The sequence below is a fragment of the Athene noctua genome, chromosome 27 (genome assembly GCF_965140245.1).
Source record: "Athene noctua chromosome 27, bAthNoc1.hap1.1, whole genome shotgun sequence".
Lineage (NCBI taxonomy): Eukaryota > Metazoa > Chordata > Aves > Strigiformes > Strigidae > Athene > Athene noctua.
The window spans coordinates 3,602,534-3,628,896 of record NC_134063.1 but is presented as its reverse complement, the minus strand read 5'-3'; the positions used below and the strand labels follow the sequence as shown (position 1 = coordinate 3,628,896).

The 26,363-nt window shown below is 44.7% G+C and overlaps 1 protein-coding gene across 4 annotated transcripts in view; it reads right to left on the bottom strand.

Annotated features, from left to right (window-relative positions):
* Positions 1–221: 221 nt before the first annotated feature.
* Positions 222–26,363, bottom strand: part of DOT1L (DOT1 like histone lysine methyltransferase) — a 77,300-nt gene continuing 51,158 nt past the window's right edge. The window contains exons 16-29 of one of the 4 annotated variants that reach the window (XM_074928104.1): positions 26,068–26,159; positions 23,161–23,262; positions 22,436–22,573; positions 21,664–21,789; positions 20,403–20,884; positions 20,043–20,166; positions 19,097–19,243; positions 17,520–17,646; positions 15,488–16,101; positions 14,563–14,684; positions 13,707–13,771; positions 12,256–13,227; positions 10,512–11,136; positions 222–8,335 (exon numbers count right to left, since the gene is read on the bottom strand). In XM_074928104.1, the coding sequence (XP_074784205.1) occupies positions 10,547–11,136; positions 12,256–13,227; positions 13,707–13,771; positions 14,563–14,684; positions 15,488–16,101; positions 17,520–17,646; positions 19,097–19,243; positions 20,043–20,166; positions 20,403–20,884; positions 21,664–21,789; positions 22,436–22,573; positions 23,161–23,262; positions 26,068–26,159 (3,701 nt within the window). In that variant the 3' untranslated portion in view covers positions 222–8,335; positions 10,512–10,546. Of the gene's footprint in view, positions 8,336–10,511; positions 11,137–12,255; positions 13,228–13,706; positions 13,772–14,562; positions 14,769–15,487; positions 16,102–17,519; positions 17,647–19,096; positions 19,244–20,042; positions 20,167–20,402; positions 20,885–21,663; positions 21,790–22,435; positions 22,574–23,160; positions 23,263–26,067; positions 26,160–26,363 lie in introns of all 4 variants that reach the window. The other 3 variants (XM_074928103.1, XM_074928105.1, XM_074928106.1) reach the window with 3 other exon arrangements.

Below are 26,363 nucleotides of genomic sequence, written 5' to 3'. Positions count from 1 at the left end.
GGCTGACTTCAGCATTATTCCACTGGTGAAATTACCAGCTAAAAGGGTAAATTGGAAGGGGCACTAGGCTGGGCTTGCACTCACCAGCATGCTAAACCCTGAGAGATTAAGCCTAACTCAGGACAGGGGAGAGACCCAGGCCCTGTCCCTGCCACCAGGTAAGTCCACAGGCTGGAACAGCCCCTGTCCTGCTGAAGCAGTGAAACTCCACAACAGTACGGTGTATTAAAATACATACACTTTAATATAAAGACAAAACTTCAAAGCATTGTTTCAATTACAAATCAAGGTAAAGACACAAGAAATTAAGTGGAGGAAGGGGAGAAAAAACTAACTCTTACATTGTGGAGAATTAGAAAGGCAGGGTGGAAATATATATATTATACATACATATATACACACCAGAAGAATTCACGCTACTTCTATGGAAGAATGAAAGGAATGACAGGACAACTTACCAGTATAAAAAAAAAAAAAAAAACAAACCAAACAACCAAAACCCAACAAAAAAAAAAGATAAATTAGGGGAAGTTTGAATTTTAAATAATTCAGTTTAATAGGCTAAATTATATAAACTAATTCCTATTCACTAGGAAACATCCCATATCACTGTTCTAAGAAAATGGGTTTTTAAAAAAATCCATTGAAAAATGGATTTTTATTAGTAGTTAAAAGTTTACTAATCAATTCCTGAGCAACAGCAACCTCATAATCTACTGCTTTCCCCATCAAAGTCCCACTCAGCGAGGGCAGGCTCTCACTCCTAAAAAGTTTTAAGTAGAACAGAGACCTAAAAAGTTGTTTTAATTTGATCACTTAAAAGATTAATAGGTTAAAAAAGCCAAACAGGATGGATCAACCCATTCCATCTTTTCCTCATTAACTCCAGAAACAAGACCTTTCTAAAGAATGATTCAACTGCACCAGAAAAGCAACCAGATGTACCTTGAAAAAACCAAAGGATCACAAACTTGAGAACTTCAGGGTTAGCATCATAAAACTTCTAATTTTAAGACATGATTTTGTTTTTAAACTATAAAACCTTAAGAAACTTCTTCAGAAAGAGGATCGCAAACAGCAAATATACTGGAGAAGTATTTCCCACTTTTTTTTTGTCTCAGGTTTAAACCCTGAAGTTCACAATATAGCATCTTTCATTGCAATATTCAGTCTAAATAGATATTTATATATTTATAATGCATAAGGATAAATAAAATATGGCACAACAACATTTTAAAAACTGGTAATCCATCTTTTAGTGAAAACTTGATATGCAAGCTATGGAAATGTTGAAGCAAAAGAAGGAGGAAAAAAAAAATTTTAACAGCCATAAAACTTCAAATACTCGTACACTGACTACACATCTGTGCTTCCAAAAAATCCAATTCTTGTGATTTTTCCTCAGTGCTGTAAAGATAGTTCACAAAAACACTGTCTAGTTTCTTCTCCCCAAACTGATTTTAAAAGACATTATTGTTGGTTCACAGTCCATTGTACAACGTCCATTCCTTAACGGAAGAAATCATCATTTAGAGGTCCCAAAGCTTAATCCTCTTTATGCTTTTGGCTCAGGCAAAACAAAAGCAGAATTTTTCAAGACAGTCACCTGTGTGAGTTGGGATAACTCCCTCCCAGAAAAAAATTACATCCATAACCTTCAAGTTTCCATACCCTGTATTAAAAAGACTGATTTCAACACAGAAAGCAAATGGGTTATACATAGGACTTGATCAACCAAAGCCACCTGACATGGGCACTAGGACAAATTACCAAGTCCTAAGGAACAGCTCTTCTGTGAGCAGCACCTGTGGTCGGCACTAGCCCTGTGGTCAGCACTAGCCCGCTCTGGCGAGGGACAGTGGCCCCAGGCTGAGGAAGCGTGTGCTTGTTACTAGTGCTCCGAGGTGATTAGCACCAACTCCAGACCCGGCTGAAGAAGGAAGGGCCCCGGGGAAGTCTGAGCCAGGAGGGGAGTCATGATCAGCAGCTTGAAAACAAGCTCCCAGCGCTGGAAGTCTCCTCTTCCAGCAATGCGGCAACACCTTGAGGGGGTGGGGAGCTGCGGGCTGACAGAGCAGCTTTTTGTCACCTAAAGGCCCAACCCTGCAAACCACCCATCTGCAGGGCCAGAGGTGGCCACGTGCTTCGTCCTGCAGAGCCATCCTGGTGCCTACAGCCACACCGCCGCGGGGGAACACCTCGGGCCAGCGGGTCCCTGCGGCCGGAGCAGCACGAGGGCGCAGGTCCCACAGGGCCAACGACGTATCCACAGGAGTCACAAAGAGGTGGGCCCTCTGAATGAACTCGGAGGAGAGGAAAGCGCATGCTGGCCCTCAAACTGCTCACAAGAAACAATCTTCTTGCGTCCCACAGGAAACAATCACCCGAACAAGAGCCAAGCCTACCCCACTGCAGAGACCAGCTCTGCATCCGCTGGTGCTCTCGACTGCCACACACTCCCTCAGCCTCTCCTCTGCTTGGACTCTTCCAAGTGGAAAAATAACGGGTGAGGGGAGCAGATGCTGCTTTCTAAATACACAATCCTAGCAAGAATCAAACCACACAGGTCCCTAGAGGTGACCCCAAGCTGCCCGTCTGTAGCCTCACTACTCCATAATAAGAGACCTTCAGCACAGGGAGGTGCAGGGAAGGGTGAGCAGAACCTGATCACCACACGGAGTAAATCCACCGTGGTGGGGAGCACCTGACCTGCAAACGCTGCTGTAGCCCCGCTGCGTTCAGTACGAATCCACACGGCAATAAAAGCAGGCGAGGCCAACCTGGCTGACATCCATCTCCCTCCCACTCACAGCCCTCTCATTTATTTTCCAAGGCAAAGCAACTCTCCCAGGTATGTCTGTACAGAGAAATCACAGAACAGTTTGGGTCGGAAGGGACCTTTAAATGTCATCTAGTCCAAGCCCTGCAGAAGGAGGTTGAGGAAGTGTCACCAACACCTCTCAGAAGGGAACTCCTGTCCCCACAGGATGAAGCCGGCACCTACACGCAGCCACACGCCCTGAGCCACACAGTCAACCCCCACCAGCCACCACGGCCAAGCAGTATGGAAGCAACACTCCGTTTTGAAACATTATTCAGATGCAACAGAAGAGCTTATCAAGCCTGAAACCTCTCTGCTCAGCAGATTTCAAATGAAGAAATTACTTGCTCAGGTATTAAGTTTTTGACTAAAGAAAGAAGAAAGCTACTCAACACTTGGGGATGAAGTAACAGAGTGTGACAAACAGCTGGGTGTTTCAGGCTGAGTGTCAGGTCCTGGGGATTTGAAAGCTCTCGATTCACAAAACCAGTGGCTAGCAGATCCCTTCATGATGAAGTGATGCAACCTTCCTGCCCGGCGTACTTCAGCGACTGCAGGTGCAGTCACAGACTCGGACCCTACAAGCTCACCTTCATCCCCATGTGCCCATCCCACCAGCAAGTCCTGGCACCGGGGGAATTCAGCTTCACAGCCTGGGCTGAGCCCACCCCCAGAGCCAAGCCAAACCCCAGCCAACAGCGGGGTGAGAGCAAACCGTGCACTATCGCCACTAGGAAGGAAGGAAATTAAATGGAAGTACAAGAAAATATTTCTGTGTTTGTCTGGTCAACAAGACACAAGTTCCTGCTACTAGAAGATACCAGTTGGAGATGGTGCTGTCTCCAAGTGTCATGTACATCTAGGACGAGCTGCATTCCCTGCTGTTGGCAGCTTTCCCAAAAAGCAGCTTCCCCTTCACCTCTCTCCCACTGCATCCGCAGCCTGAACCCAGAGGTGACAATGCTTCCCATCATCATGGTTGTCCAGACCAATCCACACCTTCCTAAAAGGAAACAGCCTCGTTTGTACCAAATCAAGAGGCAACCCAGGGCCAGCTCAGTGTCAGCAGCCCAAGCCTTCACCTCCTCCAGCAATGTTTTCCCACTTTCTCCCTCAGCTACACAATAAGCAGAGAAATCCGACTGCTGGGTGCCCCCACACCCCCCTGGCTAATGGAAGAATTGTTGCCGAATGACTTAATCTGCAGCAAATAGCAAGTTTAGGTTTAGTGCTTCTGGAGCACGCCCAGCCTCACAGCACGGTGGGTCTCAGTGGACTGAACCCAGCAAGCACGAGCCAGAGGTAGGAAATCGCCAAAAAAGGAAGAGTGCACAAGGCTTGTTCCTCAAGGCTGACATTTAGCAGCGGGGCACAGGTTTTGCTCAGCACAACGCTCAGGAAGTTCCATTTTTTTTTTTGGCAACATATGTGCTACAAGATGTATTTTAACTTCCTGACGAGTCCCTCCCTGGCAGCAGCGGCGTGGAGGAGAAGGAACATGTGTGACAGCCACGGAAGGACTGGACCCAACAGGATGTGGTAACGGAGAAGGAATTTCTTTTTTGGAACTGGCTGTTTGGCTTTGATTACTCAAAAGCATCTCCAATTATTGAAAACAGGTTTCAGACCTCTGGCACAGCGCTCCTACAGTAAGGTCACGAGGGTCTTGTTCTTGTAGCCATACGGATCAGATCTGAACATCTCAAAGCTATTCCTTCAGCAACCCAACCGCAAGATAAATGCTCTCCCTGTTTTGCAGACAAAGAAACAAGTTGAACTTGCTCTAGATGATGGCAAAGTGATAAAAGACCAGGGAGCAGGGAAGACGACAACACAAATCTCTTGGCAAGATCTCCCAGCTAATTCAACACTGAGACATCAGTCCAAAACCTGCCCTCCCTACCCCACGCTGCTCCCTGCAAGCACAAGCACCGCGGGCACCTTCCTGGAAGCGCATCTCAGTGGGGATTACTCTGAAGATTTAGATTAGAGCTGCTGCACAAGTGAAAAATTCCGCAGGGCGTCGCAAGGGGAAGGTGCCAATGGCGCCAGGCGGGGGTGGAAGACACTGGCAAGGCCACGGAGTGGGCTGCCAAGATGGAAAGAGCCGGTCACTGGGATGACAGCCCCGAGGTGATGCAGAGGTAGATGAAGGCCCGGTCCCAACAGACCCCAGGAGGCTGAAGCAGAGGCTCAGCAGGTTGGCCAGCAGACTGAATCTGTTTCAAGTACATCCTAACTACGCGTTTATTCCTGGGTCAGCGTCTGGTTGCCTTTGGCTTCTCCAGATGACGGCTGGAGAGACACAGACTCCAAAACTCTGGGCAGTTGAAAGTGTCTTGATAGCACATGCGTGCTCAGCTCCAGTGAGAGGGCTTGCACTGCCCATTGCCAACAGCTGCTCCCGAGCAATTCCTGCAGCCAACACCGACTGCCCATCACCAGAGCACCACAGGTGACACTGAGGGACAGAGGGAGTTTTGCCTTTCCACAACACCCACCAGAGAGTTGGTGACAAACTCCTTGCCTGGGGCCTTTGCTCCAAAGGGTCAGAGTCATAGATCATTTAGGTTGGAAAAGACCTTTAAGATCATCGAGTCCAATCATAAACCCAACACTGCCAAGTCCACCACTAAACCACGTCTGACAGCTCTGTCCTGCTCCCCAGACACCGCTGAAACGCTGTGACCCTCAGGGCGAGGCAAGTCATTCCCACCACAAGAATCTAACTAGCCTCTTCAGCCGAGGAGGAGTGCCGGGAGCCAGCTGGGCGACACGGGCCTCGAGCAGGTGTGGGAAAGCACAGCAGGTTCCTCAGAGCTCTACAAGTCGGCTCCTGCTCCAAAGAGGCATCTCTGCCAGTGTCCTGTGAGCCCCTCGGGTCTGAGCACGAGCGAATCCTCCCCAGCAGAACAAGTGATGGCAGCCGAGTTTCCTCACTGGATGTCTTCTGTAGGTTGAGATGAAGGGGGGCACAAGAGGTCCAAGGAGCACTGTATCTTGGTCCCTTTTCAGAAAAGGATCTGATAAAAGCAGAGTGATTAACAGCTTCTACTTGTATTTCCTCATCTCTCTCACTGGGGATATAAATGACAGGGGGGAGGTGTATTTAAGGCTGCTGCCTCTCCAGCAATTGCTCAGGCACAGCCTACCAATTTAAAGCCTTCAAAGACCTGAGCACTCTGTCATTTGCTGGGAAGGATGCTAAGGCAGCTCTGCACCTTCCAGTTACCTAAGGATCTGGAAGAAGCGGGAGCTGCCCTACTCCCAGCTGCAAAACATCTGGGTTACATTGTCTTCCTGGATTCCAGGACATACACTGCGTACGGCTTCTACTAGAAGCTACTGGATGTTTCTCAGCTATCACCCTCTGAGCATTTTTGCCCTTTTCCAGGTTTTCATCTTGCTGTAACTCAGCAGGGCTCACCGCTGTCAAGTCCTCTCCCACACACAAAGCAGAAAACAGTTCCAAAATATCCCAAATTTCCCAGGCTATCAATCCCTTCCCTTTCCAGTGAATAAGGCAGCAAAGTTAGATCAACAGTTTCTGCACACAAAGGCTGCCTATGGAAGACACACTTAGGAATCAACAAAATAACTGCATTTTGTCCCAAATCTCTACTACGATCGCATGGGGTGAGGTACGGAGAAAAGGGTCTAACTAAAGTCTGCAGAGGGTAGGAGCTGCCACGGCAGCTCACCCCCACCCCTCTCTTGAACAGGGCCAGCACGGCGTTCAACGGCTCCTCCTGGGCAGCAGGAGAGCACACGAGGGCAGAGGCATCTTGCCTACTTCAAACACAGAGGCAGGAGTTAAACGGCCCGGGCGTTCAGCCCAGCTTTTTGTGACCCTGGGATGCTCCGTCGGGTGGCTGGTGAGGCAGGGCCCGGGTCTACGGTAAATGCCTGATTGCTGGAGGTGGGAGACTCCTTCGGGAGCACTAGTGACCTAGAAGGGATTCAAGGACCGTGAGTGCCTCTGATGCAGAGCAGTCAATGCTGCCCCTCAGAGCACCGGGGCTAGCAGGCAGATGTTTCCAAAAGCCTAAATGTGTTTTTCTTCTAGTCATTTTGCTGTTGCAATTCCCCTTTTACTGTAGTTTCTTTTATTGGTGCTTGGTCCAGTCTGAACTACAGACCAGCGTGATTTCTACTTAATGGATCATCCTTCTCCTCACTTTGTGCACTCGAATAAATAAGTTTTTACAAGTTTACTGTGCATTGTACAATCTAAAAATAAATGAAATAAAGTATATGAAATTTATAATTTTTCATCACATCTCTATAAAATACAGCCGCTGCTCGGAGCGGCACTTTCTGTACACAGAACACCAAGTCACAATACAATTAACTGCACCAGTTTGATAGTGTGGCAGCACAGTAAGCTAGATTGTGGTGTTTTTGTGAACTACCATTTAGACCTACTTAAAGCAAAGAAATACAAAAGCAAAACGCACTTCGTCAATAAATGTACAGGGCTAAGCCATTTCTGAATCAAGTATCAAAACCCTACTAACAAAATACATTGTACTTGGAACAAAAACAACAAGCTGAGAAAATCTGCTACCTGCACCGGTACAGAAGCACTATGTTCAGTCTTCCCAACGTTGGTAAAAATGGCCTGACCAATACCAGTGATTATGCACCCTGTTCATATGCCAATGACATCCCAAAACGAGTTACCAGACTAGCTACCAAAATTCACAGTGACTTGAGTGCCACCAGCAACTGCAAATGGCCCAGTGAAGTAGTTCAAATGGGGCAGGACTTGGATTTCTTCTGTTCAAACTGTGCCTGCGTTGGCTGAGCTTGCCTGGGCCACCCAGGTATAGCTGCCACTCCAGAGGGAGGACTGAGTTCTCGTTTGTAACAAAGACAATTAAAAACCACCCAGTTAACAGAGCGCCTGGCTCAGTTTAATAGGAGACTGCCTTTCTCTGTAGCTCACACTGCTGCAAACCAAGTGGATTTTGGTATATGAACAGAGTAAGTTGAATAAATAAACTGCAGACCTTTCTGAGAACTGGGTTTGGCATTGGTCAACCCTCCAAATTCAGCACCAAGGATTCAATCTAGAGGCACAGTTCTGACGGATGAAATAGCACCGAGAGGAGGCTCTTTACATCTCTGCTGGTGTGCCAGTCCTTTATTATTCAGAGAATTTAATAATAAGTTGTATTTATGAATCTAGGTGGAATAAAATAAGTCAAAATTGTTTTTACTTTAAAAAAAGATAAATACTTTATCTAAACTATCAACAATACAAACTGGAGCTTTAAGCATCTCTTTTGCCTTTTTTCTTTTTTTTTTTTCTTTTTTTTTTCTTTTTTACTCAGATTCACAGTAAATATTTTTTCTGTTGTTTAGGTCTTTTTTGTGTTTTTATTTTGTCCAGTAGTAAGAGTAGAAACCCCTGCACAGGCCAGGTGAGCACCTTTCAGTGGAAGCCGAGTGAAGTTGGTCCACGTTGTCCTTGCATAGGTCACATTGGGTTGAGGTAGAAATCCTAGTTACCTGCACAACAGGAGGAGAGGAAGAGACTTATCTAAATAAAAGACAAAAATCTACTGTGTGTTAGATGTGTCAATCATTTCTACATTGCTCCAAGACCTCGTTAGCCAGCAAAGAAGGAGCAACTCTTGACCCAACCGCAATTAGAGAGAAAGGAATCCTCCAAGAGTGATACGCGGCCCCTCCCGGTTATTGCCGTTTTTAAAGCTTCCTGATAGTGTGACTGTATTGAACTCTGTCCTCCTGTGACTGACCTTGGGGGGCGGGGGGGTTAAGTATTCCCCCACTTAACCTTCTTCTAGCACACACTAATCTGCTTTGCATTTTTTATTACCCTGGGGGAGAAACATTATGAGAAGCAAAGCAGTTTATTCTCGCCCTCGATTCCAGATTTCAACCTGGGCTCATCAAGGCCTCTGAGCACACGTATTTACACTCAAGTCAATAAAACTGCTCAAATATTTGACTTATGTCCAAGAGTCACGCAAGAGCAGAACCACAACTATGGTAAATATGCCATACACCACCTCCTGGTAGCATTATTTCTGCTCCTTTGCTCCACAGTCCAGCTTTGTCACTCAGCTATTTTCCTCCGCACGTGACTTTTGTGCCCTTGTCTATTTTGCTCGGGACCTTTTTGTGAGAGAGACCATCACAGGCGATGGTACGGAGTCTAGCCCAGCACCACCTCAGCTCCAGGTGAGGGAACTGCTTCAGCAGCAGAAGGCTCTCACACCGCTCTGGCCTGAGCCGCTCACATATACAAAACCCCAAGCCTAACCCTCCTCACCCCTTCTCCCCCATCTTGTTTCTGTTCAGGTTTTTTCCAAGCCCATTCCGTAACCACATCACACTGCTGGTCTCTGTTGGCACACGAGGACCATGTTACCCAAAACTCTTCCTCAGCCTCACCTTCTGGTATAGAAGGACGGTGGTAATACTTACGTGCCTCACAAAAGCCTAACGAGGATTTGTTTGTGTCTGTGGAGCAATTTGATGATGAAGACACTATACACAATGCACAGTCAAAAGAATCTCTCAGGTATATTGTAATTGAGTCATATGTTTTATAAGCAGCAAAGAGTATTCAACCATAGTAGCTTTGGTATCAGCGAACAGCAACAACATCAAAGACCTACAAGAAAAGCACGGAGCAAGCTCTGGGGCCTAACATACCCATTTAACTTTGCAAGCACAAGTTGTTACATTAGGATGCCACAGAGTATTTCATTAACAACAGTACCCAACTCTGTGGTGATACACTTTATTCTGGAGTTGCTCTAAAGACATTTAAATACCTGCTTCAGTAAAAATGCATACAGTCTCCAGAAACCCTCCTCTCTTCTATGGCCCCAGCCTTTATGAAGCATGGACCACAGTTAACCCTGCAGATTCCTTGTGTTCTCATTCCCAGTCTACCCAGTAAGCCAGTGATTGCCAAGTGAGCATAAATACAGCTTCTGGTGGAGTCTGTTTCTGTTAGCCCTAGCAGGCAAGACCAATAAAGCTGCAGTGCACAGATAAATTACAACCCTTCTTTACTACCTGTGGTTGTGTTTTCCATTGATGCAGGGGGCACGTTAACCGCAATGCAAGACCAGTGCATTTACTCTCCAAGCTAAAGCTGCAGCTTTTAACCTAGAGATTTTTAACTTTATGATTATTTTGAGCAGCTGTTGTCAACTGACAGTAAAAACAAGACCACCACATTGCCACATGCAGTCACAAAGCAGCACCATCACGCATCCTAACACTACGTGAACATGGACTTGTGGAGATGCAACAGTCTGTGTCAGAGGGCAAGAAGAGGGGAGGGGGGAATCAAAGTGGACAACAACCACTTCCAATAGCTGTATAAAACCATACTTAAAAATAGACAATTCTTCCTGATTACTGATCGTCAGAAATAAACAGTTTCATGAAGTGATCTCAACCTGAACATAATCCTAATGTCAGATGAGACAGACCAGAGTTACCATTGTGAGCACTCCTTGTCGAGAAATCCTGACTCCCGGAACAGAGAGCAATAAGACTCTCCATCCTCTGCCATCAAGATTATTTGCTTCCCACATTTTAGAGGCTTCTCTGTTTCAGAGAGCCCATCCCCAACCTATCTCTGAAAAGGAAGAAGCATCATTCAGCATCTTGTACAAAACTCCTCTTTTTTCTCTAGCCTTACCTTACAAAATAAGAACTGTTAGCTAAGCAAGCTCTTTATCGTGGCTTAACCCCAGAAAGGTGCGAAGCATAAGGAGACTGCATGCCAAGTGTAACCCACATAGCGGACGTGCCAGCTGCGTTGGACTGCGTGATCATGGGCGCGGACTGTGCCAGCGCCAAACGGGGCAGAGGCGGGTGATGGACTGTAAAGGAGGGGCGGGAGGTTTTGTGCTGGAGAGAAGCTAGCTTAATAGACAAAGAAGCATTAGCAGATTGGACAGAAGCAGCAGAAGAGGATGGCAAAAAAGCTTCACCAGGTGGGATGGATGGCAGGTTCTGCAGAAGCGCAGGCTCGGAGTTAGAAGCGAGTAATGGAGGAGGTGGGGGCAATGAAACGTTAGGAGGGGGCGGGGGGGAATGGAAAACAGATTGCACTGGCGCTCTGTTGAGGTGCTGAGCAGATCTAGTCTCACTAGATGTTACTAAATTAGAGGAAGGGGGTGGGAAGGATGAGGATGAGGTGCTGGCAACAGCCTGCAGAGGGTTTAAGCTTAGCACTGTGCTGCTAGAGACAGCACTGCTGCTGAAACTGGCTCCAAATTGATGAGGAGAGGAGGCAGAAGGCACCGCATGGTTAAAAATACCTGCAAACAGGAGAGAAAAACTCAGCTTCAACAGATGGGCTTTGTACAGTCTCAAGTGACAAGAGAAACAAAACAAAACAAAAAAAAAAAGAAAAAAGCAAAATTATAATAGTTACAGCCCCATACAAAAATATGCAGCATGAGAAGGCAGCAAGCAATGAGAGATAATGGTGCAGGCCAGGAGGTACAAAAGATTTCACTTACCTTTCCTACTGCCAACCTCTAAATGCCACGAGGAAAAATGGTCAGACCCAAGAACTGTCAGTTCTATACCACACGGGTAGACTTTTGATGAGATTACGTGGTCTCTAGAGTTGTTTATCTGAAGACTCAAACTGCTGCTCTTCCCTCCCCACCCTCCTGCTTTCCCACTTACAGGGCAGCAGAGGGGAGATTGTATTTCCAGCAAATCTATGTGCTGAGAGATGTGAGAGTTAGGATTTCCCGACATGGTGCCTGAATGATTATGGATAGGTAAGAAAAACTGCCTTGGACACTTAGTAACGGCAGGTTCAGACTATCTTCTAGTCCTGCCAGCTTGTCTCCGGTTTGGGCCACAGAAGCCAAGCCTGTGCAGAATCCCAGAAGTGCAAGGTGCATATGGCATTGCCCTTCCTGGCAAAGAAATACTCTTCGTGTCCATTCAAGAGCCAGAATGCTACGCAACTCCCAGCACCATCTCCTCTGAAGAGGCACTGATGTTCTGCTCTTCCTGGATCATGCTAAATCCATTCAAGGACTAATCTCAACCTTTACTCAAGTTGACAAGTTAGAGATCCTTAACTTGGTACCAGGACAAGTTAAATCTTTTACCTGCAGGCAGACCTAAGTTGGTTCCAACACAGCAACATCTGAACAAGCATACATTATGAAATCACAAAGTCTGGGTGTATTCTTTCATTAAGGTGATACAACAAGCTCATCTAGTAGACAAAGCTCATGAGATTTCACTGTGGGGAACTGAACTCATCCTAGCATTTCCAAGAGATAAGAGGAGACTGGTTATGTGGGACAGATCTGCTTCACATCCTGCAGAAATGAAAGGGTTTCACCCCTGGAGAGGCAGTGTCAGACTTTCCTTTAGGCCCTGTCTTATACCAGAGAAAGAGTTCTGCCTACCTCCAACTGTTCCACCTGTAACCCCAGGAGAGAAGTTCCCCATAGTGTGAGAATTAGTCAGTCTGGTTGCAGCTGATGACACGTGGACCAGACTGGCAGCAGCTGGCATTGAATTAAATAAGGACTGCAATACTGAGGAATTTGTCACTGAGTTGAGGTTTGCTTGCAAGGCCATGGGGCCGAGGGGGAACTGCGATCCAGTGGTCAAAGTGTTTAGGAAAGGATGGTGCGTCTGAACAGAAGATGCTGGATTGCCTGCCGAAGAAACAGCAGTAGAAAGGCTTTTACCATTCAGAAGGCCACCAGATGAAACAGCAGCAGAAATGAAAAGGTTGTGGCCATTTTTAAACTCCACATCTCGGTCCCTTCCTTTGCCGACCTTTCCGTTATGCTGCAAAGAGGTCTTTTCCGAAGACCCCCCAGTACGAATGCTTATTTCACTGATCTCTTTGCCTTTGACCCCCGATCGATTTAAGTCTTCTCCTTTCGTGCCGCTGAGGCCTTCAAGTTGCCTCTTGTTCAAAAAAGGATTCGTTTCCGATACCCCCACATCTTTGTTTCGCTGCGACTGGAAACCCAGGGAGCAGTTGGAAGTCGTCACGTCTGAAGCCTTATGTGGAAGAGAAGCACCATCAATAAAGCTGTGTAAACCAATGTCAGTGGACAGTCCCCCATTGTACGTGAATCCGTTAGTGGAGTTTGTACCAGGGCTGAGCCCATCTGCCCCCGACGAGGGCATGGCGATGCTTTTTCTTGGGTGTGCTGTGATCTTGGCATCGATGGCAAGGCTGTCCTCCGAGGACGGCCTGAAGGCAAACAGCGAGTTCTGGCTCAGAGATGAAACCGACTGCAAGGGACTATCTGTAGTTTTGGTCAGGTTGATGTCAGATATTGGTGAAAAAGTAGATTTCCATTTACTGCTATTCATGTTTTCGTTGCTTTGTGCTTGCTTCCTCCCAGATAAGCTGCCACCTAATTTGGAAGAAAATTACAAATGTCAGAAAACAGCATTCACTGAATCTGCTCATTAAAAACAGAGTTTTATCTTTCAACATCCACATTTTATCAGTCTGTAATTCTATTTCTGATCCAAAGGCAGAAATATTTGTGAAGTCACCTAAAAGTCTTTAAAATTTAGTTTAATGGTCTGAAGAAGTCTGAAAATGCTTATCTACGTTTTCCTCAGGCTTTGTACTACAGATCCCTCCCCAGACCCCGAGTCAGAGGAAAAAAATGGTCAGATCTTTGGTGACCTGTGGCTACAGAAAGAACTGAACCAAAATCTGTATTTATCAGCCACCTGTCTTGATTATGATTAAGCAGAGCCCTGGCAGAACCACAGTCTGAGCAGCAGCACAGAAACGCCTGCTACTAACAACTTCAGTCAGTGGCAGACACCCCTTCCCAAGTCCAACCATTACAACAAATAATTAACATTCTCTCACACCTACCATTTTCAATAGTCTTCTGTGGAGATTTGCTTTCCAATGATATTGTTGCAATTTTCCTCTCAATTCTAGTAGGAAAATAAAAAGGTTAGAGCACTCACTATAGACCTTTTCTTGCACGTTTACCCTCATCGTCCTCATGTTCCCGTCTTAACAGTTGACCAGAGTCAAATATAAAGCTGTCAGCTCAACAGCTGTTATGTTACTTAAAAGTAATAATAGGAACTTAAAAGCATAAAAAAAAATCCAACAGAAACTTCAAGTAGAAGCTATTACAGAATTATTGCTCTTTGCCAAGATTAGTGTCCATTCAGAGGACTCCACTGTTGCTTTTCTTTCACAGCAAGAAGTAGGCTTGCTCACATTTCTATAGCAGTTACTTTTTCCAGCACCTTAAACAAGAAAAAAATTGCACCCCACAGGCAGGCAAAGGGTGACAAGTACTCAATTTTCAGAGCAATGTATCAACGGTTTAGGACAGGAAGTGAAGCATTTTGAATTAAGCTGAAACTGGGAGTGAGTGACAGATTCTTAGTCAAAGATTACACACACAGCCTCAGTACTCCTACAAAGCAGTGTTGTAAAAAAAAAAAAAAAAAAAAAAAAAATCACTTCTACAATAATTCTTTCAGAGGCCAGACTCTGTCGGCCTTGCATACACAGCAACAGTAGGTTCCCACATTCAAGTACTACTTCCTAAATACCTTCCCTATTCACGTCAGCCGCTAAGAGGCTGGGCACAATGGAATCGGCCTCCAAGCAAAGGGGACAAAGAAGGCTTAACACACCTCTCCAGCTTAGAGCACCGTTATCAGCTCTCGGAGAAATCTCATCCCGAAACCTATGCCTGTGTATTCACCTGCTGCTATTGTGCTCATCTTCAGATCCCTGCTCTTCATCTGATGTTAGAGGAGAGTAATGAACGCCGTTGGTCTGAATGAGGGGCTTTTCCTTTTTCAGTACCGGGGGCTGGTCATTGTCCTGGTAAGGAACAGGAGAGTTCTTCAGGGAGTTTTCAGGAGAGGAAATGGCTGTTATTTCTAAAGGCTGGTTAATGTTATTGACCTGGACAAGAAGGAAAGAAATCAGTTACAGATGAGAGTGTCTCTTTAGAAAAAAAGGCATCTTGTTAAGGATATTAAAAGCAGGCTTAACTTGCTCAGCTTCAGGATATGCCAACAGCTGCTTGTTGAGCACTGCTGCTGTTATACTCCACCATCCTCCATTAGAACCCAGGATGAAAGCTTAAACATAACTTGGAAAAATACCTAATTTTCATTCTTTGATTTTATGCTTAAACACAGAAATGAAGACATGGGATAATCCATTTCTCTTCAAACTACCACTGCAGGATCACACGAATACAACTTGTATAGTTGGCTTAATTATGCAAGAATGCCATATGCTTCTGGCACTCTTCTGCTATTTAGTCAATCTTAGTTTAAATTATTTTCAAAATATTTAACCTACAGCCTAAAAATCAACTTCACTGCAGAAACAAGCTCTTTGTCATAGGGGAAGAGATTATTTTTTATTTTTAATGCTCTGACAGCAATGAACTCTTTGAACAAGTTCTATGTTTTCATTCACAAACTTCTCAGCAATTCTCTTGCCTCCCAGAGGGGCCATTTTCACAAAGGGTCCTCACGCCAGTTCTAGCTACTAGTACTGTGTAACAGCCTGTGAGTGCACTAAAGAATAGAACCGTTGAAACTTATTTCTAAAATTCAAAGAGCTTTCCCAGACCCTTCTCTCTTGCTAGAGCTCTTCATTTTTGCCCTTACCATGGAGTTGATATTGAGTGGTGAACCTGATGGTTGCGTAAAGAGTCCAGACACAGTAGGTAAGGATTTGCGTTTAGGGGAGACCCCGGAGTTCCCGCTGAGATTCCCGGTAGAGGATCTCTTCCGCCGGCCTCGCTTCTTCCCATCCTGCGCATGTGCTTGGCCACAGTCCAGCCGAGCGGTCGTGGGCAGAGGACTGTGCTTGTTGGAAGGGGATTGTTTTACATGTCCTGTATTAGGAGAGATTGTAAAGATGATTCTTCTCTTGGCCTCGTTCTCAGGATCTGAAAACGCTGCATCAGACTGAAGATCCCCCTTTGTTCCTTCGGCAAACATCTTCTGAGCATCTGCATATTGCAATACCCCTACCAGGCTCTGGGAGGTGCCATTTAACCTGGGGCTTGTTGAGTGCTGGTGAGCAGGGGAGTTTTGCCCAGAGTTCCTTGACTGCATCATTAGCAAAGGATGTTGTGGAGTGGAACTCCGAGACCCTACTGAGTTAAAGAGACTCCCAGAGTCGTCCAGAGCTGCCTGATCAACACTATGGTTAAGATGGGCTGGGCTGTTTGTAAGATTTCCATTGACTGCCACGGAGCCAGAAGAGTAAGAAAAACCTGTTGAAAGGGAAAGTATACATCATTGCTTCTGCTGAGTGATAGTTCACAGTGCTAGATTTCTGGGATGACTGGGAGTGGTTTCAGCTCTACCTGCATTAGATCAGCCAGCGGCTGTGTATTACATGGGGAACTGCACAGCTGCTTTTTACACAGTGCAGTTGAGAACGTGGCTCTGTGTGCTGATGGTTTCAGTGAACAGTTTTCACTACTCTTTGCCTGTTTAGGAATTCATGTGTTATATGGAGATATCCTATGCTCTGCCTGGTTTTTAAATGGAATTCAAGTGTATGTTTCTTTTAACTATTACGCCTTTTGAAATCAGGGCTCCTCTACTCTCAACCCCTTCCTCTCATCAAGGAAATAGATGGCCAAATTCAGTCAGTTCCCTTCCCCAGAAAAGAAGGGACTTTGTCATCCGCAGAGCGCACCTCCTTCTTAAAATTAAACAGAAGGCTGTGGCTTAGGAAGTGGCAGGGGATCTTCAAAGAAATTGTGGCAGAAGAATGCCACATGGGAGGAAGCTTGGAAAGGGAACTAAGTATTTGTCATGGTGTTTCATAAATGGGTTTAGTGCTCTAGTAAAGCCTTGTCTCTGGGCTGAAAGGGATAGACGGGAACATGGTATTGTTTTACAAGGTTGGGTTTTTTTAACTACCTCATTGGTGTTATAGAAAACTGCAGCCAAGTCCTTCTTTGCAAAACAGATGCTAGAAACAACACAAGCCCCTCGAGGTGTAAACATGAAGAACAAATGCACTCTCTGATGAGGGATCAGCTGTAGAATAGCTGCTGTATGCTAGAACCTACTTTTCCTGGTCCACAACATTTCCATATCCTGAACAGATAAAGGCCACAATTTCAACAGATGATAGAGTTCAGGAGCAATGTCTGCACTTAAAGGTATCCCTACCCTCTCCCACTGGACCTTTCTCCCTACCCAGACACTTGTGCCTTTACAACTGCTCACGAGGCACCATTGTGACCTGCATCAAGAAATTAATTTTGCTATTGAAAAAACTCCACCATCCTGTAAAATAAAATTTTTAAAGCCAGATCTTCAGCTCATAGCATAGCTATGCAACACTCTGCTGGTTTGCCACATTGTCAGGGTAGGAATCTCTTAATCCACATATAAGAATTTACAAAAGCAATTATTTATTTACACTGCAAGGTCTTGCAGTTCAGGAAAAGGCACGTCAAACCAATACTTTATGCCAGAATGCATCCAAGCTGTAGGCAAATCTTGTCTCCAAACATCATCATCCATGATTCTTTGGTTTCTTACAAAACACACATTTATCTAGCACTCTACTGCCTGAATGACCTGACAAGAAACGCTTGGAAAACTCCAACACGTGCACTTGGAGGTGCTGCCACGACAAGACAGCGCACCTTCGCGTAGATGAGGCTGTTACCTGAGGTAGCCAAAGCCAGTGGCTTGTTTCCAGCAGCATTGCTTACGCCATTATGAGAACTAGCACCAATCTGCTTTTCAAGTGACGATGAGTCTCTACTCTGATGAACTGGGCTAGGTGTGCTTCTCTGGGGGGAGAGAAACAGGCATTTTAGTACAGGAAGTACACTCCAAAGTCAACAGTTTAAACAAAATACACATGCATTAGCACATCTACCAAGAAACGTGGCTCTACTTCCTAAATGTCCTAGATCTTGCTCGTTTTGAGAAAAACATAGATCAGCACATTATGGGACAAAAATAAATCCTGTGGTTAATTATACTGCAATAGTATCTAGCACACACCAGATACAATGCAGACAGAGGGAGAACAGGCTCATGGCCCCAGAAAGTTTAGACTCCAGACATCACCATAATCAGAGAACAACTGCCTCAGTCCACTGTTTCACAGGCAGCTGGAAAGGAAATAAATGGTCATATCATATCCCCAAGCCTGTGCACATGAAGTTCCCCAAAACAACCCCAAAGTGAACATGAAATGCATTAGGCTATGTTCTCTGGTACATTATCTGAGGGAACGGGCAGTGTTTTCCTAAAGCAGGCAAAATGATTGTGAAACGGTAGCCTGAATAAACAATGTGTTGAAGTGAGAGATGCCATCCAGAGCTGACATTCTCTCTCTCTGAGGACATACAACATCTGCTCAGAGCCAGGCAGCCTGTAGTTTTGCTACAGCTAAAAGTCTACAGCTGGAAAAAGATAATGGATTCAATCCTACAAATCTCCAGCTTTCCAAATATGGGATCGTAAGGCAAGCATCTGTGGATGGATTCTAAGTTCATAGCTCTCATGTGAAAGCAACAAAAGCTTCTCAGTTATCCACTATAACACTTTTGTGACAAGCATTTGTGAGAAACTGGACCAGGCTTTTTTCAACTCCTCTGCCACTGAGAGTGGCATGGACTTATCAGGATTTCAAAAAGAGATGGCCTCAAAAGTTCTCTAGCTGCTCTCTGCTGCTACAGAGCGGTCACTCACACATTAGGTATTACAGCCTCAAGGCACTATTGAAGTTCATCCTACAGACGTATATGATAAAGACAGACAATTCTGAGATGACCAAACTGAAGCAGAAGAATTTATCTCCCAGGTCATGCCAGAAGGCAGGGGCTAAGAACAAACTGACACGCGTGATTCTCTGCTTTCACTGCCACAGACTCTCGAGACTCTGCACCTTTTCCACCCAGCCAGACATTTAAGACTGGGACCTCTTGAGGCATGTTGAGGCATGGCAGGGGGTTGGAACGAGATGATCAAGGTCCCTTCCAACCCAACCATTCTATGATTCAATATACTTTACTTTGCTTCCCAGATGAGATACCACCACCCCACAGAAACGTGAGAGGAAAAGTCTACAGAATAACTAAGAGCCAAGAGGATGCATCCCAACAGCAGCCTCCCCCGAAGCATCAGACATTCAAGATTAGCAGCCCACTAAGGATTCTGGTGCACAGCACCCCATTACTGCCCAGTGTGATTTTAGTTAGGGATGGAAAGTGTTGACAATCCCTTACTCACCACCTTCTCAACACGGCTAGGTAGGACTACGCTGGCCAGAGGGATACTAACAGGGAGTTTATTGGGCTGCACTGTGCTGAGAGGAATACTGATAGGTAGGCTGGTGATAGTTTCTCCATTACTCACAGAGGTTCTCTCTCTCAAAACCTGTAAATGCAAAAGAGAAAGTAATGTTCTTAATGGCATGCGCTATTGCTGATAAGACTATTTAAACTATCAGTAATCTTCTCATTTATCTTTTGTGTCATTCCCCCCCCTTTCGTTTTTTTAAAAGAACTACACAATTAAGAGTGATGACTATATAGCAAAGACAAGGCATGCATGGAGCAGCTTTGTTACCAACACCAGTCTCCTGAGACAGCAATATGCAACAGCATAAAAATATGTAAATTAAAGCTACTGCTGGCCCCAAGTTTAAGGAAAAGGATGCCTTAGGCAAGCTCATTTCCTAGTGCCTTTGTTAGAGCTCTGTGAAAAGCACTCATCTGCCAGAATTCATATCTTGAGGCCCTCTGTACGCAGAAGATGTAGTAGCCAAAAATATTTCCATGGTAACCTCCTATTGGAGGGCACCTGCTGCTCTGAAATGAGCACCAATATGATTCATGGCTGGACCAATTACATGGACAATTTTTGGGGGTTTTTTTCAACTATGACAGAGTCTACTTTTCAAGCTCAAGTAGACAGGCACCAGATCAAAAAGAAGTCCTCCTGCATTACTGGCACAGTTCATATGCAAACTGAGAGGTAAGCATGTCTTTCACGAGCACAGTATCCTCTTCCTCTATCCAGCTCCTTTTTATTATATCACACCTACTGTATTTTGCATTATTTTCGATGCCAAGCAGACCACAGAAAGGAGCATGCCTGCACTCCCTAGTTTGGCAAACTTCTTTGTTCTACAAGGTGTAACATCTCTGCACTTAAGCTCGAGCAGATCTCTTACCTTCTCGCTTGCAATTGGTAAGGCCGCTGGGGAAGAGGGCCGAGTTTCCTGAGGACTCAGCTTTATGCCATTTGAAATACCAGGGCTTGGATATGTAAGGCCATTCTCTTTGACATGATCAGCTCTGGAACGGAAATGTACAACCATTAGAATACAAAAGCAAATGACTCCTTTTGCACGGGATTCCTGTACCACCGTATTTACCCAATCAGCTGACACTGCTGGCTTTCTCGAAACAAAATTTCTAAAAGCGTCTAAACCTCCACTTTAAAAAATATTTTTCCACAATCCAAATAAACCACTGTTGTTAAAATGAGCAATTACCCCTCCTTTCCCATCCTCAGAAATGATCACTCTCACCTCTGTATCTCATTAGCTGTTGCTTTTCCATTGACTCCGTGGTCTTGATTCAAGTGTCTCCTTAGTGCTATTTTAGCTGGGGAAAACCTGGTATAATCAGGTAAGGACAAGCTTGTCATCTTGTCTGCCTTCTGTCTGCTGCTGTGGTTTGGGGTACATGGAACTATTTCTTGGTCCAGGTGGGAGGTCGTGTACTGAGGGGTGTTCTGCTTGGAAGAGGGCCTGCTAAAGGTGTTATGAACTTCATAGGGAGTAGCATGGCCATTCATGGACAGTTCAGGGCTCATGCCATTGATGTGGGGCATGGGGAACTTGGAGCATTCAAGCTCCAGTTGGAACCTGCCATGATCAGCCTCAGGATCACGGCTCAGATGGGTTTTATTGCGTAGCTGTACAGACAGTGACTCATCAGATGGTGTGTACGATTTCAGCTGCATGAGCTCCTGCTGCCTTTGACTTTTCTCAAGTTCCACAATGCTGATCTTTAAATGAAGAGAAGGACAATGATTAAAAACCACACTTAACAATTCTATCACATGGAGTTTTGCCTCGATACACTTTTCTGGAAAAGCAGCCCCGTTTTTGGGAACAACACAGAACAATTGACCCAAAATTTGAGAAACAAATTTCAACATGTTGCTCTGAGCTTGCGACCAAAAGGCACAGGTAAGGGGAATGGCTCAGAGACTCTTTGAAAGCACTTTTCAGATCTTAAAGCAAATATAAAATATCTCCAACTTATATAGAGAGTATGGAGTAACTCAGTACTGCCAGTCATTGAAGGAAACAGTCACTCCATGTCAAGGTATCCAGCAAAAGGCTGGATTAGCTCTAGAGCTAATCTCACGGGGAAAGAAAAGTTCTTCAGACACAGGAGTTTAATTTCTTTTCACTCTGTTAAGTGACATCCTGTGGGAAATGATTCCTGAACTGAGACATCAGAACACACATGCAAAAAAGCAGGACCTTTCTTTTCATCAGGTCAGGCTTTTTAGTTATATTTAATGGTAAACCATGATTCCTTCTTCTACAGCAGTACCAAGGAATCAGGTCATAGCATCTACTTTTAAAAGTTATCCACATCTTTGTTCTTCAAGTTTACTAAAATCCTCTAATAGAAAAACTAATATTGGGGAGGGGAGGGGGGAAGCAGCCACGTAGCTTATCCTTTGACGTCATATTTAGTCAAATACCCTTAACTGGCCCACTGCCCAAGAGCTACCCCAAGCTGGTGACTCTAGATTTGTTTCCTGATCTCTACCTGCAATTCCAAACAGTGCTTTTGTTTCTCAGAAATCTGATTCTTCAACGCCTGCTTCTCTTTCAGCAAGTTCTCCAGTGACAACGTTGACCAATCCAGCTTCAGTTCTTCACATCGTGCCTTAAGCTGCAAAGACGTAGGATAAACAGATCAAAAGACAACCTTCACCAGTTCACAGCACCCAAGGTGCAAGTTGAAAGCCATGCACCTTTCAACCAGATACATGCAAGAAGCTTCTTAGCCCATTGAAAACTCCTCTCAGCTTAAACCAAATACCACCAAAATGGTCCTGTGGTCCCCACATCACGTGGCAGGAGGTGGCCTGGTTCTTTCTAAGAAGAGCATTAACATCCACCCTCCCTAACCACTTCCACATCCAGATTTCCCCCTCACCTACCTAACTTTGTTTGAGTTACCAAGACAAACAACACAAGAGTGATGGCTACAACAAAGCAAGTGCTGTACAGACTTCTTGGCCAGCGAGATCCAGATTCAGTGACAAGTACACATACGGCTGTCAAGCTGTTGATGGGACACGGCTGAGGCCAGAGCCAACGTCACCTCAGCATTTGGTTAGAGGTAAGGAAAGGTCACCAAGAAAAAGGACCACCACCTGCATTCTTCCCCCACCGTTCTTCTCTGTTACAGAGGAGCTCTAGCAGCTGGATGATTTATCATTCGTGAAGATAACAGGGGCAGCCCTTGGCTCATGACCCATCCTCCTTACATAAATGGGAGCATCACCCTGCTACTCAGACACAAGCGTACCCACCAGCTGTAAGCTCTGGTTCCTGAGTTCACTGTTATCCTTCTCCAGCTGTTTCGTCTGTTCTTTCAGTTGCTGATTGTGAGCAGAGATTTCCTTCTGAGCCTGAATCAGGTCATTGTATGTTAGAGCTTTAACTCCCAACTGCAAGATGAAGGGTGAGAAGGAAAGAGATCGTTCAGTAAGGTCTTGACACCCTAATTCCAGACCACTTTCACATTCAAAAGTGACACTGAGGAGATCCACAGCTCACAGTAAGTCCCCCAGCATTCTCCAAGGCACTTTGTCATTGCTAAGAGATAATGAGGAAGGACAGAAGTACCTCACTTGGAGCTGCTGTTCCAGCAATTCAACTTTACAACTGGTATTTAGTTTCTTGCCAGCCAAAACCCCTCTATTTTTGTAGAGAGCCACCACATTTCTTTCTGTGTTTCTGAACTCACTTTGGCAACACAGGGTTTGTTCACCCAGCAGATGACGCATCCTTTGCTAAAATACCACAGTGTCTGTGGGTCTGTCACCCCCTTCGCTTGGAAACAGAGGGGCAGACAACAATTTCAACAATGAAGATGAAACATAACCAAAGAATGATACAACGTTCCACATCGTTTAACATGATCTGCTGCAAAACAGAGGCTGAAGACCCAAAACTACTCTGGTCTTACATATTTTTTATCAAAAATATTTGCATGAAGATGATTAAGCATCCACTTCCACCAGATCAGGGCTACCTCATCAAGTTTCTGCTGAAAAAGACGTTTGATTTCCTCTTTCTGTGCCTGGCAGTGGGTGAATAATTGCTGTGCTGTCCCCAGTAACTGAGCATTCTTTTCCTGGAAGAGAGAAGAGTGAGAAAATACACGTTTAGTACCAACTGCAGCATAGTCCATCTTAATAAGATGTTTACATCTAGTTTGTATAGCAAATTGAGAATGAATCTGAGCTCAGAGGGGAGATGTACAAACTAATCCAGCTCTGTCTCAGACTTCAGTGAGCCTGTCTTTGTTAGTGTTCAGTGGTACACTGAAATAAGCCTTTAAATAGTTTTTTTCTGTTATATGGTAAAATATAATCAGGACAGTCTTAAAAATTAATTTTTATCCTTCTAGTGCGTTGTAAAAAAGTGGTAACAATTACATCCTACAGAGCAGAAATGAAACTGGAAAAGATCATCTGTATGAAGTCTGTTACTAAACTGGGAACAGAATCGAAGTCTCCAGAGTCCCAATTCAGAATTCTCTGATACAACAGTCACGGAAAACACGCAGTAAATGAAACTACACTGTGCAGGAGGTAGGAATAAAGTTTTAAATAAGCCAAACCACTTGTACTTCTAATGCCAAAATTACTTCAGCAGGCCACCCGGCTCTTCCACTCACAGAATATTCCTGCCCATAACTTTCCTTAACAAGATACTTGCTCACTCATTTCATGGTCGTGCACTACGTGAGCTGCAAAAAGCAAGGACAGGACTGGCTAAACCATCTCATTTATTTATTTTCCAACTGAAAGATGAATGCAGCAAGAGCAGCAAGCTCTGGAGATTACACTTTTCTCCAACTTCTGCTGCTGAGGCCAAATAGGAATCGTGCAGAAACTGAGTCATCACTCCAGAAAAAGTGGAGAACAAGGGCGAAAAGCACCTCCATCTTCCAAGCAGGGAAGCAGCAGTGCTGGCAAGTTCCACATGTGTGAGAAAACACGGGACCTGGCATACAGCTCTTGTCATGCCAACGACTTGGAAAACAGTTAAGACACTGCACTGCTACACAGGCTGCCACAGGGGATGCTGAAAATCATTTACGCTTTCAACATCAGCCATTTCATTCAGCCTTTACAAGCAGTGAAGGAGCTGACAGCTCCATCTAAGGGTAATCTGGTGAACTAGCAGCTCATAGCATCTTGTTTATTTTAAAATCATATTACAGGAACGTTTTTCTTGTACTTGAAAAACCTTCATGTAAGAGGGAGTTATTAAACAGACTACCCAAGAGCATCTCATCCAGCAAAGTTCTGCTTCTGCCTTTGTGAAGTTTAACTCGCCATGCTCTCCATGTAACACTCCATTAAAAAAAATATTTTCATAATGAATTCCTCATTTTAATGTCTTAAAGTATGAAACAGCTGTCAGACACCAACACAAAATGATTACTTTTCCACACTCTCAATTTATACTTTCAGTGTACTGCACAATACTTGCATGCTATCATTTCTCATGCTATTTTCTGTGCAAGGAGGTAATTTAACTTTACACTGACTTTTCTGACAAGTATAGAACAAGCAGAAAAATATGCTGCTTAAGGAAAAGGTTGAAAATCCAAAGTGCTGTTTGACTGTGAAAACAAATGTAAACAACTACAGAAAAAAGGTTTGCAAGAATACCACATCAGTATCAACCAATTCACAGTAACAAACAGGGTGGCACAAGTTAGCCCTTCTTATGTGGAAGAAGATTTCCCGTTATGGAAAATCCCACAAAACAATGCTACAGCTTTACGCTGACACTTTCACAAAGGCCACGGAGCAAAGAAAAGCTTCCATGGCAGCTACCAAAAGCTGGAATTGGTCAGAAGTTAAAGATTATTGTTGAGCTCTGTGGGGAAAGGTTCCTCCATATTAGTAGTAGGCACAGTCTCTCTCATCAGGGCTAATTTATAAAGCAATTAAATTATTCATAATTGAGGTAAAGCAATACAAGAAGAAAAAGGTGCTTAGATGGTAAATCTCCTCCCTCTGCTGGGGAGATGTTCAAACTACACAGCTGCAGGATTTTCTGTGCCTTTCCATGTATTTCTACCCACGACTTTGCAAATGTACACCTTGCCCACCAGTGCAATCTTAACACATTAAGATTATCAATACTAAGGATGCTTCATTAAGTCTCTTAAATCAGTGAAGACAGTTGGTTTTCTTAATCGCATACTTCAATCTGTTACCAGTTTAATGAGCCATCCTGATGCTACAGTGCTCAACTCACCTAGGCTTTCCTACAGTGGGAATAGATATCAAACCCAAAAAAATTCAGCTCCAAGAAATTAGCATCTGTGTGTTTTTCAAGATAGTCCTCAAAGCTGCTACCAGCTTTAGCTAGATTAAGCACAATTTAATTATTTAAGAGCAGTTTGACTAGCAGCTCGCAGGGTGCATCCATGCAGGGAAGCCCTTCTAAGTGGAGGGCAGGAATGTATTTAGGCAGTGCACACATACTGCCCGAGAGGTTGACCATCACCCCTTGCGCCTGTGACTCATGAGACATTCAGAGAAGAAAAACAGCTGCTATGCCCAAATGGGAGAAAAGGACCAAGGTTTGAGACACCAGCTTCCTCCACAGTTACACACAGCATCATGTCAAAATACAGGAAAACACAGAAAGACTGAAGTAAATATTACTAGGTGGAGAGACAGCAGAGGGGAGGTACATTTCTCCCAGTTTGCAGATGGGAAATTTAAGCACACACAGACTGACTGAGTTAGCAATAAAATCCCCAGGTACAGTCATGCAGCCTAAGCATTACTCTGGTAGAGTCTTTGTAATTGGCCTGGCGCAGCACAACTCCAGCCTCCAGCACTCTTCCTCCACATCTAAAGTATCCGGTAGTCTGGAAATTTTGTTTAGAAATGTTAAAAATGAGACCTACCTTCTCCTGCTCCAATAACTGTTGCAGACTTGCTTTATATTGAGGAGTTTTCATGTATGCCATGAACTGCATGTACTGGATCTTAAAAGAGTCTGCAAAATAAATAAGGAGATGATCCATTTCAAGTGAGAGTAAGTTCAATGCTCCTGTTTACCCCATTTGCTCCCTTGACACCTCCCCTCGGTCTCAGTTTTTATTTGGACTGCAAGGCAGACCAAGCTATTAAGGATCAATTTAGAGCATGCTGAAAATCCATCTTCTAATGCAAGCTGAACTCTTGGATTCATTAGCTACTT